Below are 22,495 nucleotides of genomic sequence, written 5' to 3'. Positions count from 1 at the left end.
TTTGGATTGAAGTTAATCACGATCCAAACATTAGATATCTTTCGAATAAAACCAATTCCATCAATCAAAATATAAGGTCCATAACGGCCATTATCGTGAGTATAATTAATTATGAACCTCCGGTAATTAATGATATGACCCAAGAAGAAATAGCCGCTGAAAAGCATGTAGTTAAATTGGAGGACATATCTTTGGTGTCTACCATACTAATGGTCAATCGTTAAATTTGCCATGGATGAATGCTAATCAACCGGTGAAGGGAGTAGGACCAGGACAAACAGGACTCCAAGAGGTGCGACACCAAGAACATCAAGAAGAGGTCGTATGACCTTAGCCCAAATGAGTCAACCGCGAAACCAAAATTTTCCATCGGCACTAGAAGAAAACCCGATTCTGAATATGTCTACAAGTCCTATCAATAATGAGAGTTCAGTTCCTCACAAGATCCTCAGGATCAAAAGGTTCAATGATTACTTTGAAGAGTATGACTCCATTTTCAAATTTGTATTCTTTTTGTTGAGATGCGTCGTAATATATATATATACTAACAAAAACGTTCTTGAATAGATAAAATTATCGTCGGAAGTCTACCTTTTTTTAAAAAAAGTTTGATTCTGTTTTTTTTTCTTTTATTTTGTCATTCTTTTGACTTTAAATTTTTAATTATCAAAATTATGTATTTTCTGATTATTTATAAACGTGTCATCGTGAAATGTAAAGATTAAAAGTGTATAAATAAAAAATATATTATAAATAAGTCACAACCTTCTTGATCCAAGTTTTTATTTTTTCTTATTTATCGTAGTATATAAATCAAGTGGTATTTTTTTCCTGTGAGATGTTTTACAAAATACCTTTTTTATGAATTTATTAAAGGATTTTATTATTTTTATTTTGTGTTCCCATAAGTTCTTGAGTTAAGATCTTCAAAACACTTGCAACGTATATTCTTTTTTGGTTGGAACTGCTTGGCAAATTATATTCTTTAGGTCTTGGATTCGGCAGATTCCTATTCTTTTTCGATCCTATTTGGATTGATCTTAGATTACGTCGCCCACCCTCTCTCCATAGGAAAGCGCTTCTTATAAATAAAAAAATTTTTCTTTCTTGCCATCAACGGGTTTTTTCCTTGTAAGTTATATGGGTCTGAACCGTTTTAAGAAAGAATTAAAATTTCCCCCTTTTTTCATACTCCTTTTTTATTAAAAAAAAAAAATAAAACGTCTCTCTTCTGTAAATTATTAGAAAAAAAATTTTTTTTTGGTTGTTTTTTTTTGTTTATAAAGATGTAAGATTATCATGTATTTTTTTTAAGATTATGATTTGGTAATTTCATATATCTCTATAAGGAAGTATGAGATATAGAGATTTTGTAAAAAAAGTGATGAAAAATGTGAGATTTCTTTTTTCACTATCATCTTCTTGTGATCATAGCGAAGCCACTTTTTTTTCATGAGAAAAATTCGTATTGTTTCGCACTCTTCCTTTTTTTTTCTCAAAATAAACAAATCGTAATATTTAGAATTTGGAAGCTTGAAAATAAAGGTATAAAAACTCTCTTTACTTGATAACATTAGATTATTCGTTTTTTATTGCATTCCATTAAAATTAAAACTAAAAACTATCATGCCACAAAGATTTCAACTATCTGTTACGTATGTGAGTCCGTCTAACGCAAGAATACACTGTAAGAGAAGTTACAGCGATAGTAATACTGACCTGACGGGGGTAGTATATCTTAAAGTAAAAATTTTTATTCCATCTGACCAAAACATACCAACTCAGATTGAAGAATTCGAGAAAGGGGATGTGGTGTTCTTAAGAGGGAAATTCATTGCGTGTCCCAGCTGGTACAGCGTAAGTATCTATATGTTTTAGTAACTAATAGTTTTTATATTCCTTCACTGATTTCATCTCTTGACTACACTAAGGTAAACGCAACTTCGCTAGGAAATCTAGATTTCAATACAATGCCATCCATTGGTTTTAGGGATGGTTAGGTCGGTCCTGATCCGGTCCTGGTCCTGGGACCTATAAGTCCTATTGAATGGACCTGCGGACCAGGTCCTGTTAGGACCAGTCCTGGACCTGGTCCCAGGACCTGGTCCTGACTAAGTTATTTATAGATTTTATGAATTTTAGTAATAATTAAATATAAAAAAAGTGAGTTGCGATATCGGGATTCACTTTTTTATATTGATTTTATATAAAAAAAGTGAGTTGCAGTATCGGGATTCACTTTTTTATATTGATTTTATATAAAAAAAGTGAGTTGCGGTATCGCGATTCACTTTTTTATATTGATTTTATATAAAAAAAGTGAGTTGCGGTATCGCGATTCACTTTTTTATATTGATTTTATATAAAAAAAAGTGAGTTGTGGTATCGCGATTCACTTTTTTATATTGATTTTAATATAAAAATGTGAATCGCAATATCGCAACTCATTTTTATATGATTTTAATAATATAAAAATTGTATTGCAATATTGCAGTGCACTTTTTTATAATTTATAATTACTTAAAATCAAATTTACAGTAAATTATACATATATAATTTAAACATATAGATCTCTTATAACCTTATTGGCTAGGACTTTTTAGAACCTGGTCCGCTTCTAGTCCAAAATTTGGACCTAAAGATCTGCAGACCAGGTCCTAGGACCAGGTCTTTAGGTCCAGGACCTAGGACTTTACCATCCCTAATTGGTTTGGACATTATGGTTTTGGCATTATGACAAAAATGGTCCGAAATGTGGATGGTAAATCCGTGTTAGATTTCTACGTGAAGAAAAATCTTGGGGATTGTGACCCCATGATTTCTGGGTTGAGGTTAGGCAAGGCCTCACCTCTTTTCGTGATTATTATTCTTTGATCTATTATCCTTACCTTTAGACCTATATAAATAAGATGTTATGCCGATTTTAAAAATAAACTGTTGTTTTGTTGTTTTGTTGTTTTGTTTAAACTGATCATTTCATCATTTATTTATTCATAATAAAAAATATTACTTATTTCTTATACTGTATATTGATTTTTTATGTCGCTAAATTTACTGATCATGTTACATATTTATCTTGTGATCTACATAATACACCTATCAATAAATAAACCCACTCACATATTTATGATGTGTCACCTCCTCCGTGTTCTACAGTATGTAAACCGTGGGTACTGGGGAAAAAGTACTGGCTAGTTATATATTATAATATAGACGAATCGAAAAGAATATAATTAGAAAAGATCTGTAGTATATAATAAGATACAGTTTATTGTGTAGAGACTTTCAAATATTAATTATTTGAGGGAGAATTGTGCATTGTGATTTTGTTTTACTTAAATTGTTTTAAATAATTTGTTTTATAAAAAAAAATGTACGATCAGTTTTTCCAACACTATAATTTTAACATGTATATGTTATTTTTACAAATCTGTATTTTAGAACTTTATTTAACGCAAAAGAAAACAATTATTTTGCGAACTTTCAATCATACAAAATTTTATTATGTTAAAAAAAAAAAGATCTTTATTTAATATTCAGATGTGAAAATGTTTTATTTGAGATTATTTGAGGTATACATTGTATTTTGAGCCTATAAGGTTAATAAACAATTTACTCCCTGGAAGTGCCATATATAATAAATTTGTTGATTGTTAGTACTCTCCTATTTCAAGGGAAGAATTGAAAATTATTAATAGGAAATAAGGGATTGTTAAAAATTAATGATCATAATTCACAATTGTACATTTATACTTTAGTTATAATTGGAGATTTATAGTATGATAAAGGGAGCAAATAATTGATAAATCATAATTAATAATGACTCCTGTATATCTTAGTCTACGCCATATCATTGGCATTGGGCGCCGTGAAAATGATGACTCCGTGAAATAACTTATTTATATTAGTTCTGACCAAAAAACTCTTTAAATATGTCTTTTAAACTAATAACAATAGTCTAATATTGATATCCAATATTGATAAGCTTTTTATCCATCTTTTTAAATAATCATCCGTGAGAATATCAAGAAAAAAAAATCATGAATAATTATTAAGAACCGTGAGATAAAAAAGAAATATTAATATTAAACAGTTTATCAGAGCGTCTCATTTCTTACTTTTTTTTTTAAAAAAAAAAAAATTGTAAAATAATTCATAACTTATTCTATGTTCAAATAACTTGTTAGACAACATAACCTCAGCCTTCTCTATGAAGTTGTCAAGTTGAACAACTTCCACAACCTGAACAACACAAAAATCGCAAGTTGAATGATGAAATTGATGCTGTTGAAAGGCGCAGTATCGTAAAATGAAAATGCTGATTTTTTTTGATATTTTGCTGAATATCTTGGCAACTTCGTACAGAGAACACAATTGCTCATTAGAATCGTCTTTGTGGCCGAGAATATGCATCAATTGTAACTCAATTGCATTTATTTTTAAGATAGTCTTGACAAGGGACTGTTTAATGAGCATAAAGAAAACTGGGTGCCGGTGTACAAAACAACAATAATAGTCACAACTTAAACATTTCACCTATAACATTAATTTTTTACTTGCTGGGACTCTTCCAAGAAATAAGAACGAAATACATTCACAATATCAATACTTTTCCACGATATTCAACACATTCGCACTAGAAATGATACATTTTATAAATTTAGTCTTATTTATCATGGTAGTAATGATGGAGTTAGTAATATATTGTTTAAAACAAATGTAATTATCAAGTAGCAACTTTAATTTTACAATCAAATAAGGTCTTTGGTGGATATGCTTCTCAGCTTAAGTGGATGCCAGTAACATAGAGCAGACAATTCACTTATTGAACTGGAGTTACAATAACCAAATGTGATGATTGTTTATTAAACGAGATCATAAATGTCTATATATTCATTCAATTCAACATTTTCTAATGCAGTTGACAAATAATATTAGAAAATTTTTATATTACAATTTTCCGCCATTAAAATATATAAAGCTTCTATGTTGATAAGAATTAAACTTTCTAAAATTTTCCTTCAAGTATATTCAAGTATAGTAGTATAGTAGTAATGACGTACTCATTATTCTATGTCATTTATGATGTACCTCACCATGTCCAATTCCAATCTGACCAATCATTCCCAAGCATTGGATTCTAGAATGTATCCGGTTGGAGAAACTGTAATTTATGATACGATTCATACCGACATAAGCACCAACGTGAAGAATATTTGAAAAAACAACAATCGGCAGACTTTCAAAGATAAACAGGCTAGACGAAAACACAGTTTACGACGTACATTTATAAATCAAACCCACCCCTTTTTTTAGTATAGTTTCCCTCCCAATTAGATGTTAAGTGATTGGTGATCAAAGAGGTTACTATTAAATATTATTAATATAGGAAATGATTACGTAAAGAAAAAATTATAAAAAAAAATAATAGTAGTCGTCTAAACGAGTAATGACTACGGAAACATATGGTGGTAGTAGTATAATAGTAATAGATAGATTAATTAAAAAAAACATCCACACTATAAATAAAATACTCCATATTTTAAACCTTCCTTTTTTCCCGAAGTTCCAAAATAATTAATTGTTAATCGCTGTTACGGTTATTACAATCAGTCAACAATTACGATCGAAATAAATAATTAAATATTTCGATGTAATTATTCATTTGGAAGATTTTTAATATACAAACAAAATTGTTTTGTCTTTTTTAAGGCGATTTTTGATTTTTTTTTTTGAAAAAAAAAACGATATGAGGAAAGATTTTAAAAGGTTACAAGAATTTTTCTTTCATTCAATTTAAGCGATTAACTTTTCCGCGGACTACCTGCCTTAATGAAAAAATTCACGTGCTCAATCAATTAAAAGTGTTCTCAGCGGTCCATGCGCAAATTGCTCAAAGTACCATGATTATATTCAAAAAAAAAGATAAAGCAATTTATTTATTGTTGTCTCACTAAATCGGGTATGATCAAAATCCCAACGCTCTCTATAAAAAAAGGTGTAGAAAGAAATACTAATATACTGTATATATATACATGTAATTTCCTGATTAGCAGAACTACGATAAATATGAATGAACACTTTCAGAAAGTTAGAAAAATAATTCTTTCTTTTAAACGGTAGCATCATTATTTTCTTCTCCATGATTATTACTCGCTGAAAGTCCTATTAATAGGGATGAAATAAAAGCATTATTTAAAGAGATTACTAAATATATGATAGTGAAGATATATGAAAACGTACCATTACTTATAATTACGTTACTTAAAGAGTCGTCATTATTTCGCCCTTCAACTTGATTTAAATATGAAGCGTTGTTGATATTATGGATTTTTTGAGCCTTAATGAGTCTTCCTTCGAGTAAAGTTAATTTTTCTCTCAGAATTTTAATATCTCTTTGAGTATCGGCATACAACTTTTCAAAATTTTGAGCTTTAACTTCCAAAGCACGCACGTAATCTTCTCGTGCTTTTCTGCGTGATATTCTGTGTCTTCTAACATTCTCAAAATGCTTTCTCTGTAAATCCATTTTTGGGTATATAAATGATTTTATTATAAATTTTTATTTATTAAAGGTAATACAAATAATGACTTACAAGACTTAGCAATCTATGTTCGGTACAGTAAGGAGAATTTGTCGAATAAGTTGTTAATGTTGGCTCTGTTAAAATAAAAAAAATAAGGTTTAGAAATATTTAATTCGAAAATCTTCAAAACCTTTTTATCTGATGAAAGAGATGTTTATACTTACGACATGTAACGACTTGTTGCAAAGTGGTTGGAGAACTTTATTAATAAATTATTATTTTATTTATATATTTATAAAATTAATTGATAAAGTATTAATTATGATTAACTTACGCTTTTTTCTCTTTTACATCATAATTAAAAATATTAGTAGGATATCCTTTTGAACAACCTTTCACACTATATTTCATAAATGCATATTTTATTATTGATAGATAAATCACAAAGAAAAATGAAACGATAGATAATACTGTTAATGAATTCAATTCCATCATCATTAATAAAACGAAAAAAAAAACTTCGAAGGAATTTTATAGATTTATGAAAAGTTTTTTTTTTTCGGGTGTTACGTTTTTCCCTTGCTTATGTGATGATATCGTAAGCAATTAAATTTGTGTACTTCACATGACTATCATGAATATATAGTGTTGCGGATGATCGAACGTTGAAATTTCGTTCAAAGCTGGTATCCACGTGGACAAGGTAAACCTGAACTTTACTCATTTTTTTTCACAGATTTTCATGTAACTAACCTATTTTGGAAGTGATCATAAGAAGATCGAGCAAATCATTATATCATACGATCTGAATATATAATAAAACGTGAAGATATTATTGGATAATAGGAATCATTAAAAATAAAAATTATGTTTAACCCAATTTTGTTTAGTGAATATTCAAAAAATTTTACTTAACAATTTGAAATCAGGAAGGCCCCCTGACTGGAACATACGTGATGATAATACTCATAATAGAAAGATATCACATATTGTTTTAGCTTCCTAAATCCTAATATGAAAAAATATTACAAATATGATTGTAATAAATTAAGTGATTGAATTTCTCATTTCAATACATAGACGTACAGTGTGCGTCTCTGTTTACAAATTCTACAAGATTTGCAGTTTCTTTAAAATTCCTAACTTCGCTAAATAATGTTTCACTTTTAAATGGGAATAATAGAAGCATGCAATAGTTTTGCAACACGTTTTACAAAAACTGCTTTTATATAAAGCTTTTAAGAATAAATTTGGTAATCCGAATTCCACATTTCTATTGCCTAAAAAGTTATAGTCATTTCTGACAAAATTTTAATTGGACAAATGTACTTGTTAAAATAAATTCCAATGACAATGAAATAAAAAGCACCATTATATGAAAATATTTCTTTATCTATTACGTCAACAATTAATAAGCAATTCTTAAAAATTCGTTTTAAAATTTATTATATTAATTTTAGCTAGTTGTTACAATTGTTAAAAGCTGTAATAAAGTTTAATTAATTAATTAATTAAAGTTAAATTAACTTTTGTATACAATGCGCATTTGTCCCATTTGAATTTAATTAAAGAAATCTCAATGATTAATAATCTAATAATCTTTGGATGTTATTAATACATTTGTGAAAATTAAAAATTGAATAATCAAAATAATAATTATAGATGAGAAAATAAATAAAAATTTTATTTTTAATTTATAGTTTAATATAAATATATTGAACAAAACGTTAATATTTAGCCAAGTCTTTAAAAAATTTGTTGTCACCTGGTCGCCAGACACCAGCAGCAACATTGATCAAGGGGGAAAGGAAGGGGAAAGAGCAAGGGAATAAGGGAAAGGAAAAGGGAAAGGGAAAGAGGGAAAACAAGAGAAGAACGAGGACATCACCCACCTATCCACAACCCACACTCCCAACCTAAAAGAAAATGTAAAAAAGGGAGCCAAAGAGAAGACCTAATAAAAAGAAGACCCAAAGAAAAGATAAAAGAAGAGAAGACAGAGATGCATTGCTTATCGGAGAATTATTCAACGATGTTCAAGATTGTTTAATCGAAAAATAAAAGAAGACCTAAAGGAAAGAGAAGACAGAGAGTCCAGAGACACCTAAAAAAAGGTATTGGGTTTATGTTCAGATTTGCCATCGAATTTTTTTTACAGCTACATTATTTTATGATTTTTATTAATAAAAATACATTACTCAGATCAACAAGTTAAAACTATTTCAACAACGTTGTTAATTATAATTCTGTTGAAACCAATCATCACTATAAACAATATTTAATTAACTTTCCGTTAAAATTCTTTCATTTTTTTTTTGAAAAAAACATGTCTACAAGAACTACCCAATTTGCAAATAAAGCGTAATTTGTGTTAAAGGTTTCTGTGTTAAAGGTTTCATTATATAAAGTTGCGTTAATATATTGTCGTAAATGAGAGTTCAAGAACTGCGATTCAAATATCCGCAGAAAGGTATAAGACGAATAAATACTAAATGAAAAATCAAGCAAACATTTCTCCTAAGTAAACATACCTCTTTTCAGGAGTCAAGAATTCATTTCGTTGTGGTACTTAAACTCTCGAACGTTCATTGGACTAGATCTCTAACACACGTGATCCATAGTGACAAAAATTACGACTTTCCTCAGAAACAGGTTTGGGTTGTTTCGTTAAAAAAATGTTTAAAGTTCTTTATGGTTGTAAAATACCAGATTAATTAGTTAAAAAATTAGGAGTAATGTAAACTTTGTCAAATGCATTTCGTAATAAATAAATTTGGTAAAATTAATGTTGACCGTTTTGTTGATTCTTTTCGAGCATCTTCTTAATTCCACGTTGATAGAAGCGTCGGTGCACGTCTGGTCTTGCCATGTAAGAGAAGGTTATGCGGCACCCTCATTATAATTCAACCATTAAATTATAATGATTCGGTATCCTGAGATGACGTATGTGTTATCGGTAAAGGGACAATTATGATATATAATTAAAAAAATGTATTTGATTTTTTCTAGGAATAATGCGAATGCAGTTAATCATTTACAGAGGTCTTCTCTTCGCTGATCGCTTTGGCTAACGATTTCTTTAATTGTACTACTTCGTCGATATTCATGGTAATTCAAAATAACTTTTTGAAAGGAAAAGTTCGTAATAAATATTTATGAGACCAAAAAAAAGAAGGTGAGAGAAAGAAATTGTAGCAAAAGTCCGGTAATTGTTTTATAAAAGAAATAATTTTTAATTCTCTTTAGAAAATGAAAATGAGAAAACAAGTTACTAAAAAACAAATAAAATCATGCGTGGAAACGAATATGATATATCGTCTAAAAATTTAGTCTTTATGATAAAAATTATGGGATTACTTGATGACTTGGTGGTCAATTTATAGTGATCATACAATCTTTTTTTTTTTAGAGCATTGAATTTTTAAGAAAAACAAGATTATGGATATTTACTTAATAAGATTGTTAAAATTATGACAAGAGGGCAAAAAATGGTTTGATTATAATTCACATAATCACACAATTCGTGTTTACGGTCATAAAAAAATTTAGATATATTTATCATATATTCATAGAATAGGAGTATAAAAGGAAAAGAAAATTTTCTTTGAACGGAATTCCAAAAAAGGACACAGAAAGAGAGGACTTACGAAATCCCGACGATCAGAATCCAACCTGGCTCATAAATCATGATCCCCAAAATTCAAAATTCTCGACACTCATTATTCCGACACTTAATAATATCCTCATAAATAAAAAAGGTATCCGGACTTTCGCTGAAGTCCATTTCACCGAAAGGATATTTCAGGAAAATAAAGTGATTTATCTATTTCTTAACAATTAATATCAGTTACTTGAATGTTAAAGTGATGATATCCTGGAAAAAAAACTCTAAAAATAATTTAATTTTATATTCATTGCGCGATTTATTAAAATATTAACCGCTACAAAAAAAAATTTATATCTTTATATGCAAAACATTATATTTTTATTTAATATAAAGCAAAAAACTGAAATTAATTTATTTTTCTACCCAATAACTGAGTTATAGTCATTAGGAATACTAAGGTGACCAATAGGAATTAATGCTACTAATAACGATTGATGTCTCATAAAAATATCGGTCATTAAAATCCCGCATATTCCTAATCGACTGAACAATAGATTTTGCGAAGTATGGTTGATAAATATTAATAAAAATATAATTTTTAAAAATAAATACATTGATTTTTGCGAAAGTCATATTACAGGTACCGCCCGTTATAACGAACACTCTTCGGGTCATTAGTAAATTTTTTCTAATTGTCGTTATAATGTAATTTATTATGTTTTATATAACGACATAAAGGAATTCAAAAAAATGGTATGTCGTTATACAATAATATCAGATATGTCGTTATAACGAGATGTCATTATAACGGGCGGCACTTGTATATATAAAAATGTTTAATTTTTTTAAGAATATTAATTTTTACAATATTCATAAATTTAATTAAAAATTATCATGTGTTAACAAAAAAATTAAGCATTTTATGTCAGTCCGACTCACTACTGCACTATTGCATATTGGCATAATAAATTTGATCGTTTATTACCAGAATTCTCATTTTATCACATGACTCAGTATATATCAATTTTATAGACGTGAATAGACGTGTGATACTATTAGTCGTGTACATATGATTCGAAATCGTATAACCGCAACATTCATATTATTGAATTATAATATGTCCTATTTAACGTAAAGATAGGTAAATTTTCTAATTATGTATATTATTCATTATTATTATGTAAAACTTGAGGTATTCATCGTTTGTATTTTTACTCTTACTCATTATTACAACTTAGGTATATACTTCTACAAATAAATTACAATAAAGTCGTAATATTTGTAATTTTAGTATCATATTAAATCATATAGCATAATATCAAATAAATTGTTAATAATTATAATTTATGAAATATTATGACATTTAAATTTTATAATTTTATATTACACATGCTGGACAGCGAAATAAATTCGAGATGCGATCTTTGAGAGTCATGTGATAAAACGAATCACGAGAGAGTGTCCTTAAAATAGACCGGGGTTCAGGTTCTTATCCTAGACCGCAACTGTATTAATCACGTGACGATTACTCTGAAAAAACTTATTTATATAGGGGGTTTAGGATAAAGAACCTGGACCCCGGTTCAGGATAAATTTGTCCATCACGAGATGAGACAAATCGTCATATGATTGCATTTACTATTTTGTTATTCGTTACAAAGTATTAACAAAATTATTACAAATAATGTAAAATTTTGTTTTTGAACGGTTCTCAGAAAGAAGTTTTATATGATTAATAATTAAATAATACTAAAAACAATGAGAATAATACAATTATGTTTCATAAATTTAATTATTCATTATTTTAGTATAAGAAAGTTTTTTAAAAATGAATATTTTGATACCGAATTAGTATCATTTATTCCATGGGGAGTTGGGAATAATAGGGTTTTTTTCCCGAAGGGAAAAAACCCTAATGTTTCCCCTTCCCATGAAATAAATGGGTAATCCCCTGGAGCGTGTTACACATTAAATATTAACTATTTTAAACTAAAATTCGGCTATCTCGCAATTTTTAAAAATTAGTATGAAGGTGATCATGAGTGACACTTAGTGCGACAGGGGATTATTGTTTAATAATAAAAATATTTTCTTAGTTAAGAATTAATAATACTCTCTGTTTTGGTCATATTTTATATATTTGGAATTTAATAAAAAATAAAAGCTGTTAAATGTTTGAAATCTATAAAAGTTAAATTCATATGGTTTATTTATGACACATCATTTTTACTAACAATAAATTGCCAAGAAACATTGGATTATTTTGTCAATAAACTTTAAAAAATAAATTCCTTTTCTATATTAGAAAAATCTTATTATTAGAAATATATATATATATATATATATATCTTTTCATTACAATAAAATAAAAAATACAATTATTAGAAAAATCTTTTCACTACAATAAAATAAAAAATACAATAATATAAAAAATACAATAATATTAGATATACATAGATATTACAGAGGAAGTCGATATTAATCAAGATATTGACTATGTTTCACTTTTTGCTAAAGAAAAGTAACTAATTAAGCTTTATAGCACAGCAAACCCAAAAAAAAGGTTTGCTTAACTGGAATTATTCCTAAAAGAGGTGGAGGAAGCTATGTGTTTGGAGATCGGTTTCTGAAGTTTATGGGAATATACTGAGACTTTATGGAGACTTTACAAGTTATCGTTATGACATAATTTAAATTTAATTTTATTGGCTACTAATTGTTGTACAACCGAAGGGTTAAATAAATACCTATCTGAGTAACAATAGTAACAATAAAATCGTATGAATCACTCTTTTTTCGCTCTCTGATAAATTAATTTTATAAACTTTTTTTTTACTATACTTATATCCTTTATGTCATTATATCATATTTCGTGTCACCAATTAAGAGTTTATAAAGATCATTTTATAATTAATTAATCATGATTTATTCAGAAAAGTATACAAAGTTCACAAAAAATTCTCTGCTCAAATTTTCTTGAAACTTTTTTTCGCTTTTACAGGAATGAAATAATGTTGTCGCTTAATTGTTTGATTCTAGGACAAGCTTCTGAAAAAAGTTTCACTGAAAACATTGGCGAAAGATATTCCGATGATAATAATGTTGAAATCAAATTTTCTGAATTTAAGGTTTCACACTTCAAAGAGATGCTCTTTCGTAGGGGCGAAGTAAAAGATGTAGTTCGAAATACTGGAGAAATGGATCTTTGGAAAATTGACAGCATGAAAGTTAATGAAGAAGAAGACAATCTTAAAGAATTTACTGAAAGTGACATCAGAGAAAAACTTGGAGGCGAATTGATGAATCCTCAATCAAGTCTTAGTGAATATTTCAATGAGAATAGTTTCAAAGATGAGGGAAGCAAGTCTGCCGTTCACATCATCGTGCAACTTGTCCTTTGGGAGACCAATACGCCCAATGAACCAAAGGCTAAATTCACGAATCTCATTCCTGCTGAGGCGGATTTATCTGAAACATTTAACCGTTTGAGTATGACAGGTGTAATTTGTCAAATTTGAATGTTTCGCATTTTTAATTATTTTCTAACACCTCTGATGCGACTAGAAAAAAAAAGTCAGTCATACATCGGTTATCAGGAAATACTACCAATTACGGGCACTGGCATGTTACCACGACGTGTAATTCTTTCAAGATTTTGGAGTACATATATAAAGGATACTCCATTGTCATATATGAACTCAGGAATAGTTAATGGAGGACCGGCTATAATTGCTTATGTTCATGTACCCAAGGGTACGCCGGTTGAACTCCCTACGGAGTTCGAAGGTTATCCTGTACTCTTAGACTACGGAACTATAGAACCGGCTTGTCATACAAGACCTGTAGCTCTTTCACCCGGTATCAGCATTGGTAGTGTAAGTGCTTGTACGTTAGGAGCAATGTTTAAAAATGAAACCGAAATGGAAAAAATCTTTATACTTACAACGAAGCATAGCGTTGGAAATACTGACAGTACGGTAATTCAGCCGGGTAGTTCTGATGCCGAAAAAGTATGTACTCAATGAAGTTTTGACATTTATTTTTCTTCTTACTAATATTTTTTTGATAAAAAGGGTTATACCATTTGTGCCAAGGTATCAAAGTATAATTTTTATGGTGTTATACATGAACATGAAGATGCAGATGCACTTTTGCTTGACTACGCTTTCTGCGAGGTTATTAATAGCCAAGTAGTGTCTACTAATAATACCCCTGAATTTTGTATAAGTAATACGAAGGATTCCGGGAGTGGCCCTGAAATTGAATATGAGATTCGTAAATTTGGTAGGACAACAAATTATACTGAAGGAGTGGTAGAGGATAGGTTGGAATTTTTTTATAATCGTAAATTTGGTCATGTGAAAACTTTAGTCGTTAGCGCCAAAGAAAGATTTGGTAAGTATCTGTTTAGCAAAGATTATTTGGGCTTGTTTCCAGATTCTCATCATCCTACTGTATGTATAGGTGCTCCCGGAGATTCAGGTTCTCCGGTTTTCGATAAAAATAATACATTGTGGGGGATTCTTCAAGGAGTTTCTCCGGATGGTTTATTAGTATCAGTTGTTCCTATTCATTTGATTTTACAACATGTTCGAAGTGAGTTTGAAGTAAGTTTTAAACTTATGAGTGAAATTTAATTGTATATAAGGGGCCTCCGTTCCCAAATTTGTACAGTATAATAATCAGAAAAGTATAGTGTTAACATGTGTAAAAATATTGGCTAATAAAAATGTTTTGCGTAGTTTGCATTGCTTTTTGCTGTAATAAATCTTGCAAAAATTAACCGTGTTGATTACATGTTTCCCGAAAGTTCTTTCATTACGTACGCAAGATACCCCCGATTTGCATTCTGCGGATCATGATATGGCAAAATAGAGATTTTTATCCTGCCCGAGTTAGTTCGCCCAAAGTTGTGTATAGTTTATCCCTGAAACGGTAAAAATGGATGATTAATGTAGCTCATCTATTGCATTACAAATCTCGATCGGCCTGGATTCAGCGAATCTAGAATGCTAGAAAATCATATACGACTTATTAATGACATCGATCGATTTCATACAAAAACCGTAACTTCCTTTAAATGGTAATGATAACAGGATTCTCCATTACGCACGCAAAATCCCTTTGATCACACCGCATTTAGGCATTGTCCTGATTTCCTTCTGATCGGCATAAAAAAATCGCGGAAATGATACCGTGAGCAATTCCTTTGTTAATTCTTGCTCTATAACCTGACTTTTAGTGAACTCAATGTCATCATCATTATTTTCCTGAGACGTAGTAATGACCGGAATATTTTTCTGCCGATCGTCACGAATCGTGACGGAATTTCCATTTTTTTCCGAATTTTCTGAACTACTCTGATCATCATGACTCTTCACAGAAGAAATACATCAGTTCTTGCCTTAAGCTCCTGTCTCAGTTTCATTTTTTCAACCTCATCCTCAGCAACCTTCTTCCTAAGCTCACAAATCTCAGCTAAGAGCTTGGCATTTAATTCTCTTAATGAATCGTTGGATTGAGTGCTTGACATGATCAATAAAATTTTATACAAGAATGTGAATTATTCAATGTTTTGTTGTGAATGTAAAGACAAGTTTTATTAAGATAGAATAAAAAAATAAATACAATGATCGGGACTTTGCCCAGGATACATGACGATTTTTTCTATGCTAGTGTCTAACAAGACTATCTTATTTATCTTCTGTTTTTACCCGCTTCAACGATTCCTGTGATTCGATCTGACTATCAAACACCCACTTGATTTGCCCGAACAAATTCTTGAGTTTTTCAAGCATAAGACTTTTGTCAAACACACTCTCATTAATAGGAAAAGTAAATGGTGTTCGCGAACTCAATAATACCTCAACATTCCCATTATCATTGTCATTACATTCGCCAGTAGTGACTAACTTAATTATGACCCAGTCAACCCCTGTCGAAACGATACCATACATTACATCTTCACGTAAAGCCTCATTGTATGTGCGTTTCTTTTTATTGCGTTGAGACGAAGCTTGTAACTGAATTGCATTCTGGCCAACACCCTGGTTAATATCCTCCCTTTTAGCCTCGGTAACGACAATAATCGTATCTCCAATCTTGATAACCCAATCCACTGGCCCTTTACCATGGCTTCCGGATAACTCATATTCTGGACATACTTTCACTTCTCCATCATAGCAAGAGGCTACGCCGTGAAGAATGGAGGAAATAAATTCGCGTCTTGTTGCTTCGTTTGCACTAGTTACGTGAATGCAAGTCTTATGCTTCATAGCTATATCTTCCAAAACGTGCTCCAATACCTTTTTGTAATCGGAGGCATCAGCGGAGCCTCCATCGAACCTAGGTAGATCAATATAACTATCAGCTGTTAACCCGAACAATGACTTGATTTTAGGAAACGTCCACGACGAGAATGGTTGTTGTGCTGTAGAAACACCAAGATTAAATCTGTTAGAGTCTGTTGCATAAATCTCATAAAAAAATCACCACACACCTACATGTGTCCACGATAATTGGGAGGTCCACCTTGAATCCTTGAGTCCAGATTATACATGCCAAATCCTCATCATCGACCAAACGAACATGTTCCTTTCCACTCTCACGAATTATGACAATATGCTCGTCTTCAGTTCCATCCGGGAAAGCAAAACAAGTTCGAAGCCTCGTCTTCAAAGCTGACAAGGTTATTTGCCCACGAGTTACAGCCCACAAGAATTTCTCTGACTTACGACCATACGTTGCGGTGCAGTGAACTTCTTTCGTCTCAACAGGACGCTGTACGATTATATGTATGTGCTCGTCGGCTGGCTGGGAAGAAAAGTGTTTGCTAATCTTCGAAAGAGGTGGAAGTTCCTCACCACCAAGGTCCTCCTTGATATTAACATTTATTTATTTTTGTGTTGACGAGCTCAAGTTTCTTGTTTTCTTTTTCGAAGCAAATGTCGACCTTCCATAGCTTGAGGTCTTTTGCCTTAACATTATCGTCAATTTTTTCCTTGATAGCGTCCTTGAGATGCCCAACAGTCTTAACCTTGTTAGTATCAATATCAACCGGAAAAGAATTATCGTAAGGGTTTTCTCCAAACAGCTAAGAGTAATAGTTGACATGGCGTATTTACAGGGATAGTTGGCTCGGTTAAAAGGCATTGCATCATTTCACGTGACCCGTTTCTCATATATGTTCGATAAGATAATACTTTATTTATGAAATAAAAACGTTGCCGGAAGCCGGCTTACAATACATAAAAATTGCGAATAGATCGCTTTACATTATATGAATAAAAAAATACTATTTTTTAACGCGAACATCTTCTAAATTTACTCTTGCTTTTCGATCATCTGTTACAAAGATAATGATAGTAAGAACAACGCTCATTAGATTTCAGCTATAACATTATGCAAAGCGCCTTTCGGCCAAATTACTCACACAGCTTCTTAATGTAGTCCTCAAGCTCCAATGCTGGTCTCAATCCCATTTCAAATTCTTTAAATTCCTGTCTGGTTAACTTGAAAATAAATGACTGGTGATTTTTTCCTCCTCAAGTCTCGTAAAAAAGCCATCCCCAAGTTCTATATGACTTAATTCAGAATCTCCCCGCAAAAAATCGATAAGTCTTTTCGTTTCATATCCTTCTAACCTCTCAGCTATAGTGGAGCTGGAAGACATCTTGCTTTCCTAAATACAAGGCCCATAGTGAGAAAAACTCGCTCGGTCCCAGGGACCCTCCCATACATACATAATTTAGGGTATATACATACCTTATTTTATGTTATTTTCTCTGGGAATGTTTTTGCGGGAAGGTTGGCTGAACTTCCACATACTCATACATGGTTTATATCTTGCTGGGAAAAATTTAAGGAGGTATGAGGCGTAATTAACATTGTCGTATGATGCCAAGAGTTCTTTGAAGGCACATGCTAATGGAATCTTCATACCTTTTCACATGTAGATCTACCTTGCAAGACAAATAGTTGGCTTTACGCCTGGCGATCTCGAAATTGCGAGTCCCTCAGCCTTTCATAACATATGCCTTTGTCGGCACTATTAACTTATAGGGTAGGTCCTGTGTTGCAACTAGACCTTCTTTCACATTTTTCTCATGTTTGTTTGGGAATAAAATAAGAATAGTAATTTCTTTCACTTCTTTCACTTGATATGTGAGAAATTTCCCTGTCACACAGACCTGCCCGTGTGATCATTTATTTTGTCGCACAATTTGGCCGAAGGCGCAGTGCATGGCTCAGCAATTCTTCCGAGATGATGATCATTTCTCCGGACTAGCATTAATCGATCTGCTTGGGAAATTGGGATCAACATTTTACTAACATCGCTTTTAAACAATTTTACAAGGTTTTCTAGTCCCTCCAAATTTTTCTCAAATACTTTGGTTAGCTCCTCCGGATCGCTAGGTAAATTATTGGATAAATCTTTTTCACTTGGTTCCTTTCGGCTTGGCGCTCGCTTTCCATTCTTACCTTCAGTACTGCGGAAGTTAGTCTAATTATTGGGAAGAAAAAATAAAATTGTGCAATATTTAGTTGATCACTGCTCCGGACTGGTTCAGGTTCTCAGATATTCGCACAGTTCGGGATAATCAAACACGCTAACAATCCTGTCTTCCTTTATATTCTTGACAGTGATAAAGCCAGTTGCCCTATTATATGTGTGATCATATTTGGCCGGATTGCATAATGGCAAATACTGCGTGGGGTTAGTAGTGAACTTACCTGCAGTCTTGCGCCTATTATTTGGATTTTTTAGGGTTAATTTTCTTTGATGAGGGATTTATAGTAGAAAAAGTATGTTTTCTTGTTGAGCGACGAACAGTAACAGATTTTTTACTTAAATTATCTTGTAGAGTTTATTCTGAATTCTTGTTTTCATCAGAATTATTAGTTTGTTTTATTATTAGAAACTACAAAATTTAATTATAATTATTTAATAAAAATTCTAAATCATATAAAAATAAAATTATAAGAATATATACTTACGTTTATTTGTACTATAATTTTATTTCTAGATTTTCTAGCCATTACTAGATAATTTATCCAATTCAATTGACGATGATTATCTGCAGGAAAAAAAATATGTATAATAAATTACTTGAAACTATCTTTGCCTTTCTTAGTAAGAAAGATCTTTATAGGAGTTGTGCCAGAGTAAATCACCAATGGAATGCTGTATCTAAGCATAGTATTCGAAAAAAAAGAAAAGCTGAGTTTATTAGTATTCCCAGCATTCGGGATAATATTATTTTTCACCTATATGATCATCTCAATATTACTGAAATTGTTAACTACTGCAAGGTAAGTGAGATATGGAGAAATATTCTTAATCGTTTATATGCAAGGACTATTTCTCTTTCTATGCTATATAATCATAAAGGTTTCTTAAATTCTTCTTTCTATGGTAGAAGACAACTACTTCATAATAAAAAATGACTTATATGTTATTTTACAAATCGTCGTACACAATATTATTTAAAACATGACCATGAACTAAACAGGTACTATCAGGATTAGGGATGGCAATGGTTACAGTCATAACCGGTCATGACCGGTTAATAACCGTGACCGATATCGGTCAGTCAAAGGCTCTGACCGATTATTTAACTGACCAGTTTTGACCGACCGTTTGACCGACCGTTTAACCGATCGTTAACTGACCATTTAATTAACCCTATTTATTTAACACTTTTTTTATGAGCTGAATCAATAAAAAAAGTTGTATAATGTTTTTGTTAGCGGATTTAATCAAAAAAAAAACTTTTTAATGTTTTTTCTTAATTAAATTCACTAAAAAAACGGTTAAATGGTCAGTTAAACGGTCAGAAAAATGGTCAGCAAAAACAGTCAGTCAGTCAAAGACCCATAACCGGTTATGACCGACTGGTAACTGACCATGACTGACCGTTGCCATCCCTAATCAGGATATCTTATCCCAATACGATATAAGGGGTGAATTTCTTAGACTGGCGCTCACTGGCCAGAGTTTGCCGGTCCTATGGCTATACTGAAGATGAATTTTGTAGGCTAGCCAGAGTTTTTCGGTCTATTAGACTCTCTTGATCTATCTAGTCTTTTTTTTTGGTTTATAGCATTTGACTTTCATTTCTTCGAATGAACTGCACTCAGATGCAACTATCTCCTCCACTTCAGACTCAGATGAACTAGATTCAGAGGAATCAGTTAGTTCTTTGCCAGGCTCTAGACCAGTTTGTTCTTCTATACAGTCTACAGATCTTTCAAGCTTTTTGAGTTGAGAATGATGATTACTTAATTTTTTCTCTAATACTTTGATTTCTCCAATAAGCGTGCTAAATACTATAGAATTTTGATAATCAAGTCCTGCTAACTTTGATAGCTTTTCCATATTTTTTACATACTCGCTAGGATGATTGGAAGATGTGTAATTTTCATTTTAGAGATATATTGTATTACTTAATATTTACTTCACAAGAAAAAAATAATATAATAATGTATGCGATCTGACTACTCAGCTTAGTCCTTACAGCTTTTTTTTTGCCTCTTCATGGGGTATATTATCTTTGACTATATTTTTATATACCATGATTTGCCTATTCAGAGAATTTTCATCTGTTGTCTAGTATTTCAATACAAAATAATGCTGTAATTGATAAATAATTGAATATAATTCAATAATAAGAAATCAGATAACAAATATAAAGTATAAACATAAAAAAATTTTTCACATTTTTAATACTTGATAATTGATATGCACTCTTTTTCAAGAATTCCTTTAGGAAATTTCTTCATTTTACCAGTAATTGTAAATCTCTGCATTTACCTATTATAAGAAAGAAAAAATTATTAATAGTGTACTAAATTTTTATTTAATGATAAAGAAGACATAGCCAATTCTTCCTTTAGAATTAGCAGACTTTATCAATAACAAAGTAAGATGTTATTTGCTTGAGTTAGTTATCAAGTGAACAAGAGAAATAAAAAAAAGAAAAAAAAGAAAAAAGGGAATAAAAAAATAAAAATAAAAATAAAATAAAAAAGAAAAAGCAGGTAATTTTATAGGAATTACCCACTTTGCTCACCCTTATCCAACTCAAACAAATAAATTCAGTACCCTCCTAAGTAAAATTTGTGAACTTCCTAACTCAATGAGTTATCCATTCTACTTAGCTATCAGTGCCTATTTTTTTGATTACCATATAATAATCCTGTAATGTATATTTTGTAATAATTGACAATATAATTGCTATTATAATTTAATATATATTAAAATACCATATTACAATAAAATGTAAAAAAATAATAATTTTGTAATATATGACAATTATCCTTTTATATTAGTTACAATATTAATATTAAATATCATACTTGTTAATAGACTTATTAATATATATGTTATTAAATATGATATTTATATGACATGTTAAAAATTTCTATTAATATTATTTAAAAAGCATTATAAAATACTACCAAAAAAATCACCACTGATAGCAAAGTAATTTTAGCTTATAAAGTTTCCCACTTTGCAAATAAAAAAATACACACCTCTTTTAAAGTCTCTTGAGCCATTTTATTACTTTACACTCTTCTAGAAAACTGGTAATGCACCATTCAGAGAACTTTCATCTGTTGTTTAATGTTTCAATACAAAATAGTGCTATAACTGATAAATAAAAAAAGGAATAAATATGATCCAATGATAAGAAGTCAGATAACAAATACAGTCTGACCTCGATATAACGAACCCACGATATAACGAACTCTTGACTTACCGAACTTTTTTTTAAAAACCGGGTTCATATTATTTAAAAAAATCTCGATATACTGAATTTCATATAAACTCGATATAACGTATACCGAACTTTTATGATTTACCGTTTATAATAAAGCATATAAAAAAAATTCTTTATATACCGAACTTGATCACGTGGTTGAAATTTCACATAATTTATACTGTTAAATCTTAATTTCTGGCCAAAATTAATATTCTTTAATCACGTGATAACTTTATATACCGGTAAAACTTATGGAGTTCGGTACACAAAAAAAATTTACATACTGAACTTCTACTATATAACGAACTTTTGCCCTTGAACCGCGAGTTCGTTATATCGAGGTTTGACTGTATAAAGTATAAGTATAAACATCAAAAAAAAAATTTTGTGTTTTTAATATTTGATACACACCCTTTTTCAAGAACTCCTCTAAGAAATAAGTTTATAAAACAACTGAAAACTGCACAAATAATATGTGGAGTGTTTTATATACACCTTCATCTTCATTTTATCCTATCACTCTATAATAAAAAAAATGATTTTTTTAATATTGATTCAAGTATAAAAATAATAAAATAATAAATATTTACTATTAG

General features: G+C 30.4%; 5 protein-coding genes across 5 annotated transcripts; 1 reads left to right on the top strand and 4 right to left on the bottom strand.

Annotated features, from left to right (window-relative positions):
* Positions 1–5,907: 5,907 nt before the first annotated feature.
* Positions 5,908–7,029, bottom strand: OCT59_024086 (uncharacterized protein). Its single transcript, XM_025315021.2, has 5 exons — positions 6,862–7,029; positions 6,752–6,786; positions 6,597–6,661; positions 6,244–6,517; positions 5,908–6,165 (listed from the first exon to the last, which is right to left on the bottom strand). Exons 1-5 carry the CDS (start codon positions 7,023–7,025, stop codon positions 6,113–6,115), a joined length of 591 nt encoding a protein of 196 aa, XP_025183801.1. The 5' UTR covers positions 7,026–7,029; the 3' UTR covers positions 5,908–6,112.
* Positions 7,030–13,145: 6,116 nt separating this feature from the next.
* On the top strand, positions 13,146–14,896 carry OCT59_024085 (uncharacterized protein; the record flags this gene model as incomplete). Its single annotated transcript, XM_025315019.2, has 4 exons — positions 13,146–13,632; positions 13,699–14,144; positions 14,208–14,529; positions 14,599–14,896. 4 exons carry the CDS (start codon positions 13,146–13,148, stop codon positions 14,769–14,771), a joined length of 1,428 nt encoding a protein of 475 aa, XP_025183799.1. The 3' UTR covers positions 14,772–14,896.
* Positions 14,897–15,827: 931 nt separating this feature from the next.
* OCT59_024084 (uncharacterized protein) lies at positions 15,828–17,615 on the bottom strand (the record flags this gene model as incomplete). Its single annotated transcript, XM_066135164.1, has 5 exons — positions 15,828–16,564; positions 16,638–17,010; positions 17,171–17,227; positions 17,462–17,478; positions 17,567–17,615. The coding sequence occupies 5 exons, from the start codon at positions 17,613–17,615 to the stop codon at positions 15,828–15,830; spliced, it is 1,233 nt and encodes a 410-aa protein (XP_065991215.1).
* A 26-nt stretch (positions 17,616–17,641) lies between these two features.
* Positions 17,642–19,173, bottom strand: OCT59_024083 (uncharacterized protein; the record flags this gene model as incomplete). The annotated part of the gene is made up of 5 exons (XM_066135163.1): positions 17,642–17,815; positions 17,968–17,982; positions 18,076–18,115; positions 18,324–18,637; positions 19,132–19,173. 5 exons carry the CDS (start codon positions 19,171–19,173, stop codon positions 17,642–17,644), a joined length of 585 nt encoding a protein of 194 aa, XP_065991214.1.
* A 1,036-nt stretch (positions 19,174–20,209) lies between these two features.
* OCT59_024082 (uncharacterized protein) lies at positions 20,210–20,512 on the bottom strand (the record flags this gene model as incomplete). Its single annotated transcript, XM_025310284.1, has 1 exon — positions 20,210–20,512. One exon carries the CDS (start codon positions 20,510–20,512, stop codon positions 20,210–20,212), a length of 303 nt encoding a protein of 100 aa, XP_025183797.1.
* Positions 20,513–22,495: the final 1,983 nt, after the last annotated feature.

Source organism: Rhizophagus irregularis, chromosome 4 (assembly GCF_026210795.1).
Source record: "Rhizophagus irregularis chromosome 4, complete sequence".
Taxonomy (NCBI): domain Eukaryota; kingdom Fungi; phylum Glomeromycota; class Glomeromycetes; order Glomerales; family Glomeraceae; genus Rhizophagus; species Rhizophagus irregularis.
Note: the sequence above shows the minus strand (reverse complement) of the source record. Positions and strands in the feature narration are given on the sequence as shown.

Bases quoted from the DNA above. Each gene is read 5' to 3' on its own strand.
- OCT59_024086 (XM_025315021.2), bottom strand. From the start codon at position 7,025: ATGATGATGGAATTGAATTCATTAACAGTATTATCTATCGTTTCATTT. The intron at 6,787-6,861 runs GTAAGTTAATCA...TTATTAATAAAG, and splicing joins GATGTAAAAGAGAAAAAAGC to TTCTCCAACCACTTTGCAAC. The intron at 6,662-6,751 runs GTAAGTATAAAC...TTATTTTAACAG, and splicing joins GCAACAAGTCGTTACATGTC to AGCCAACATTAACAACTTAT.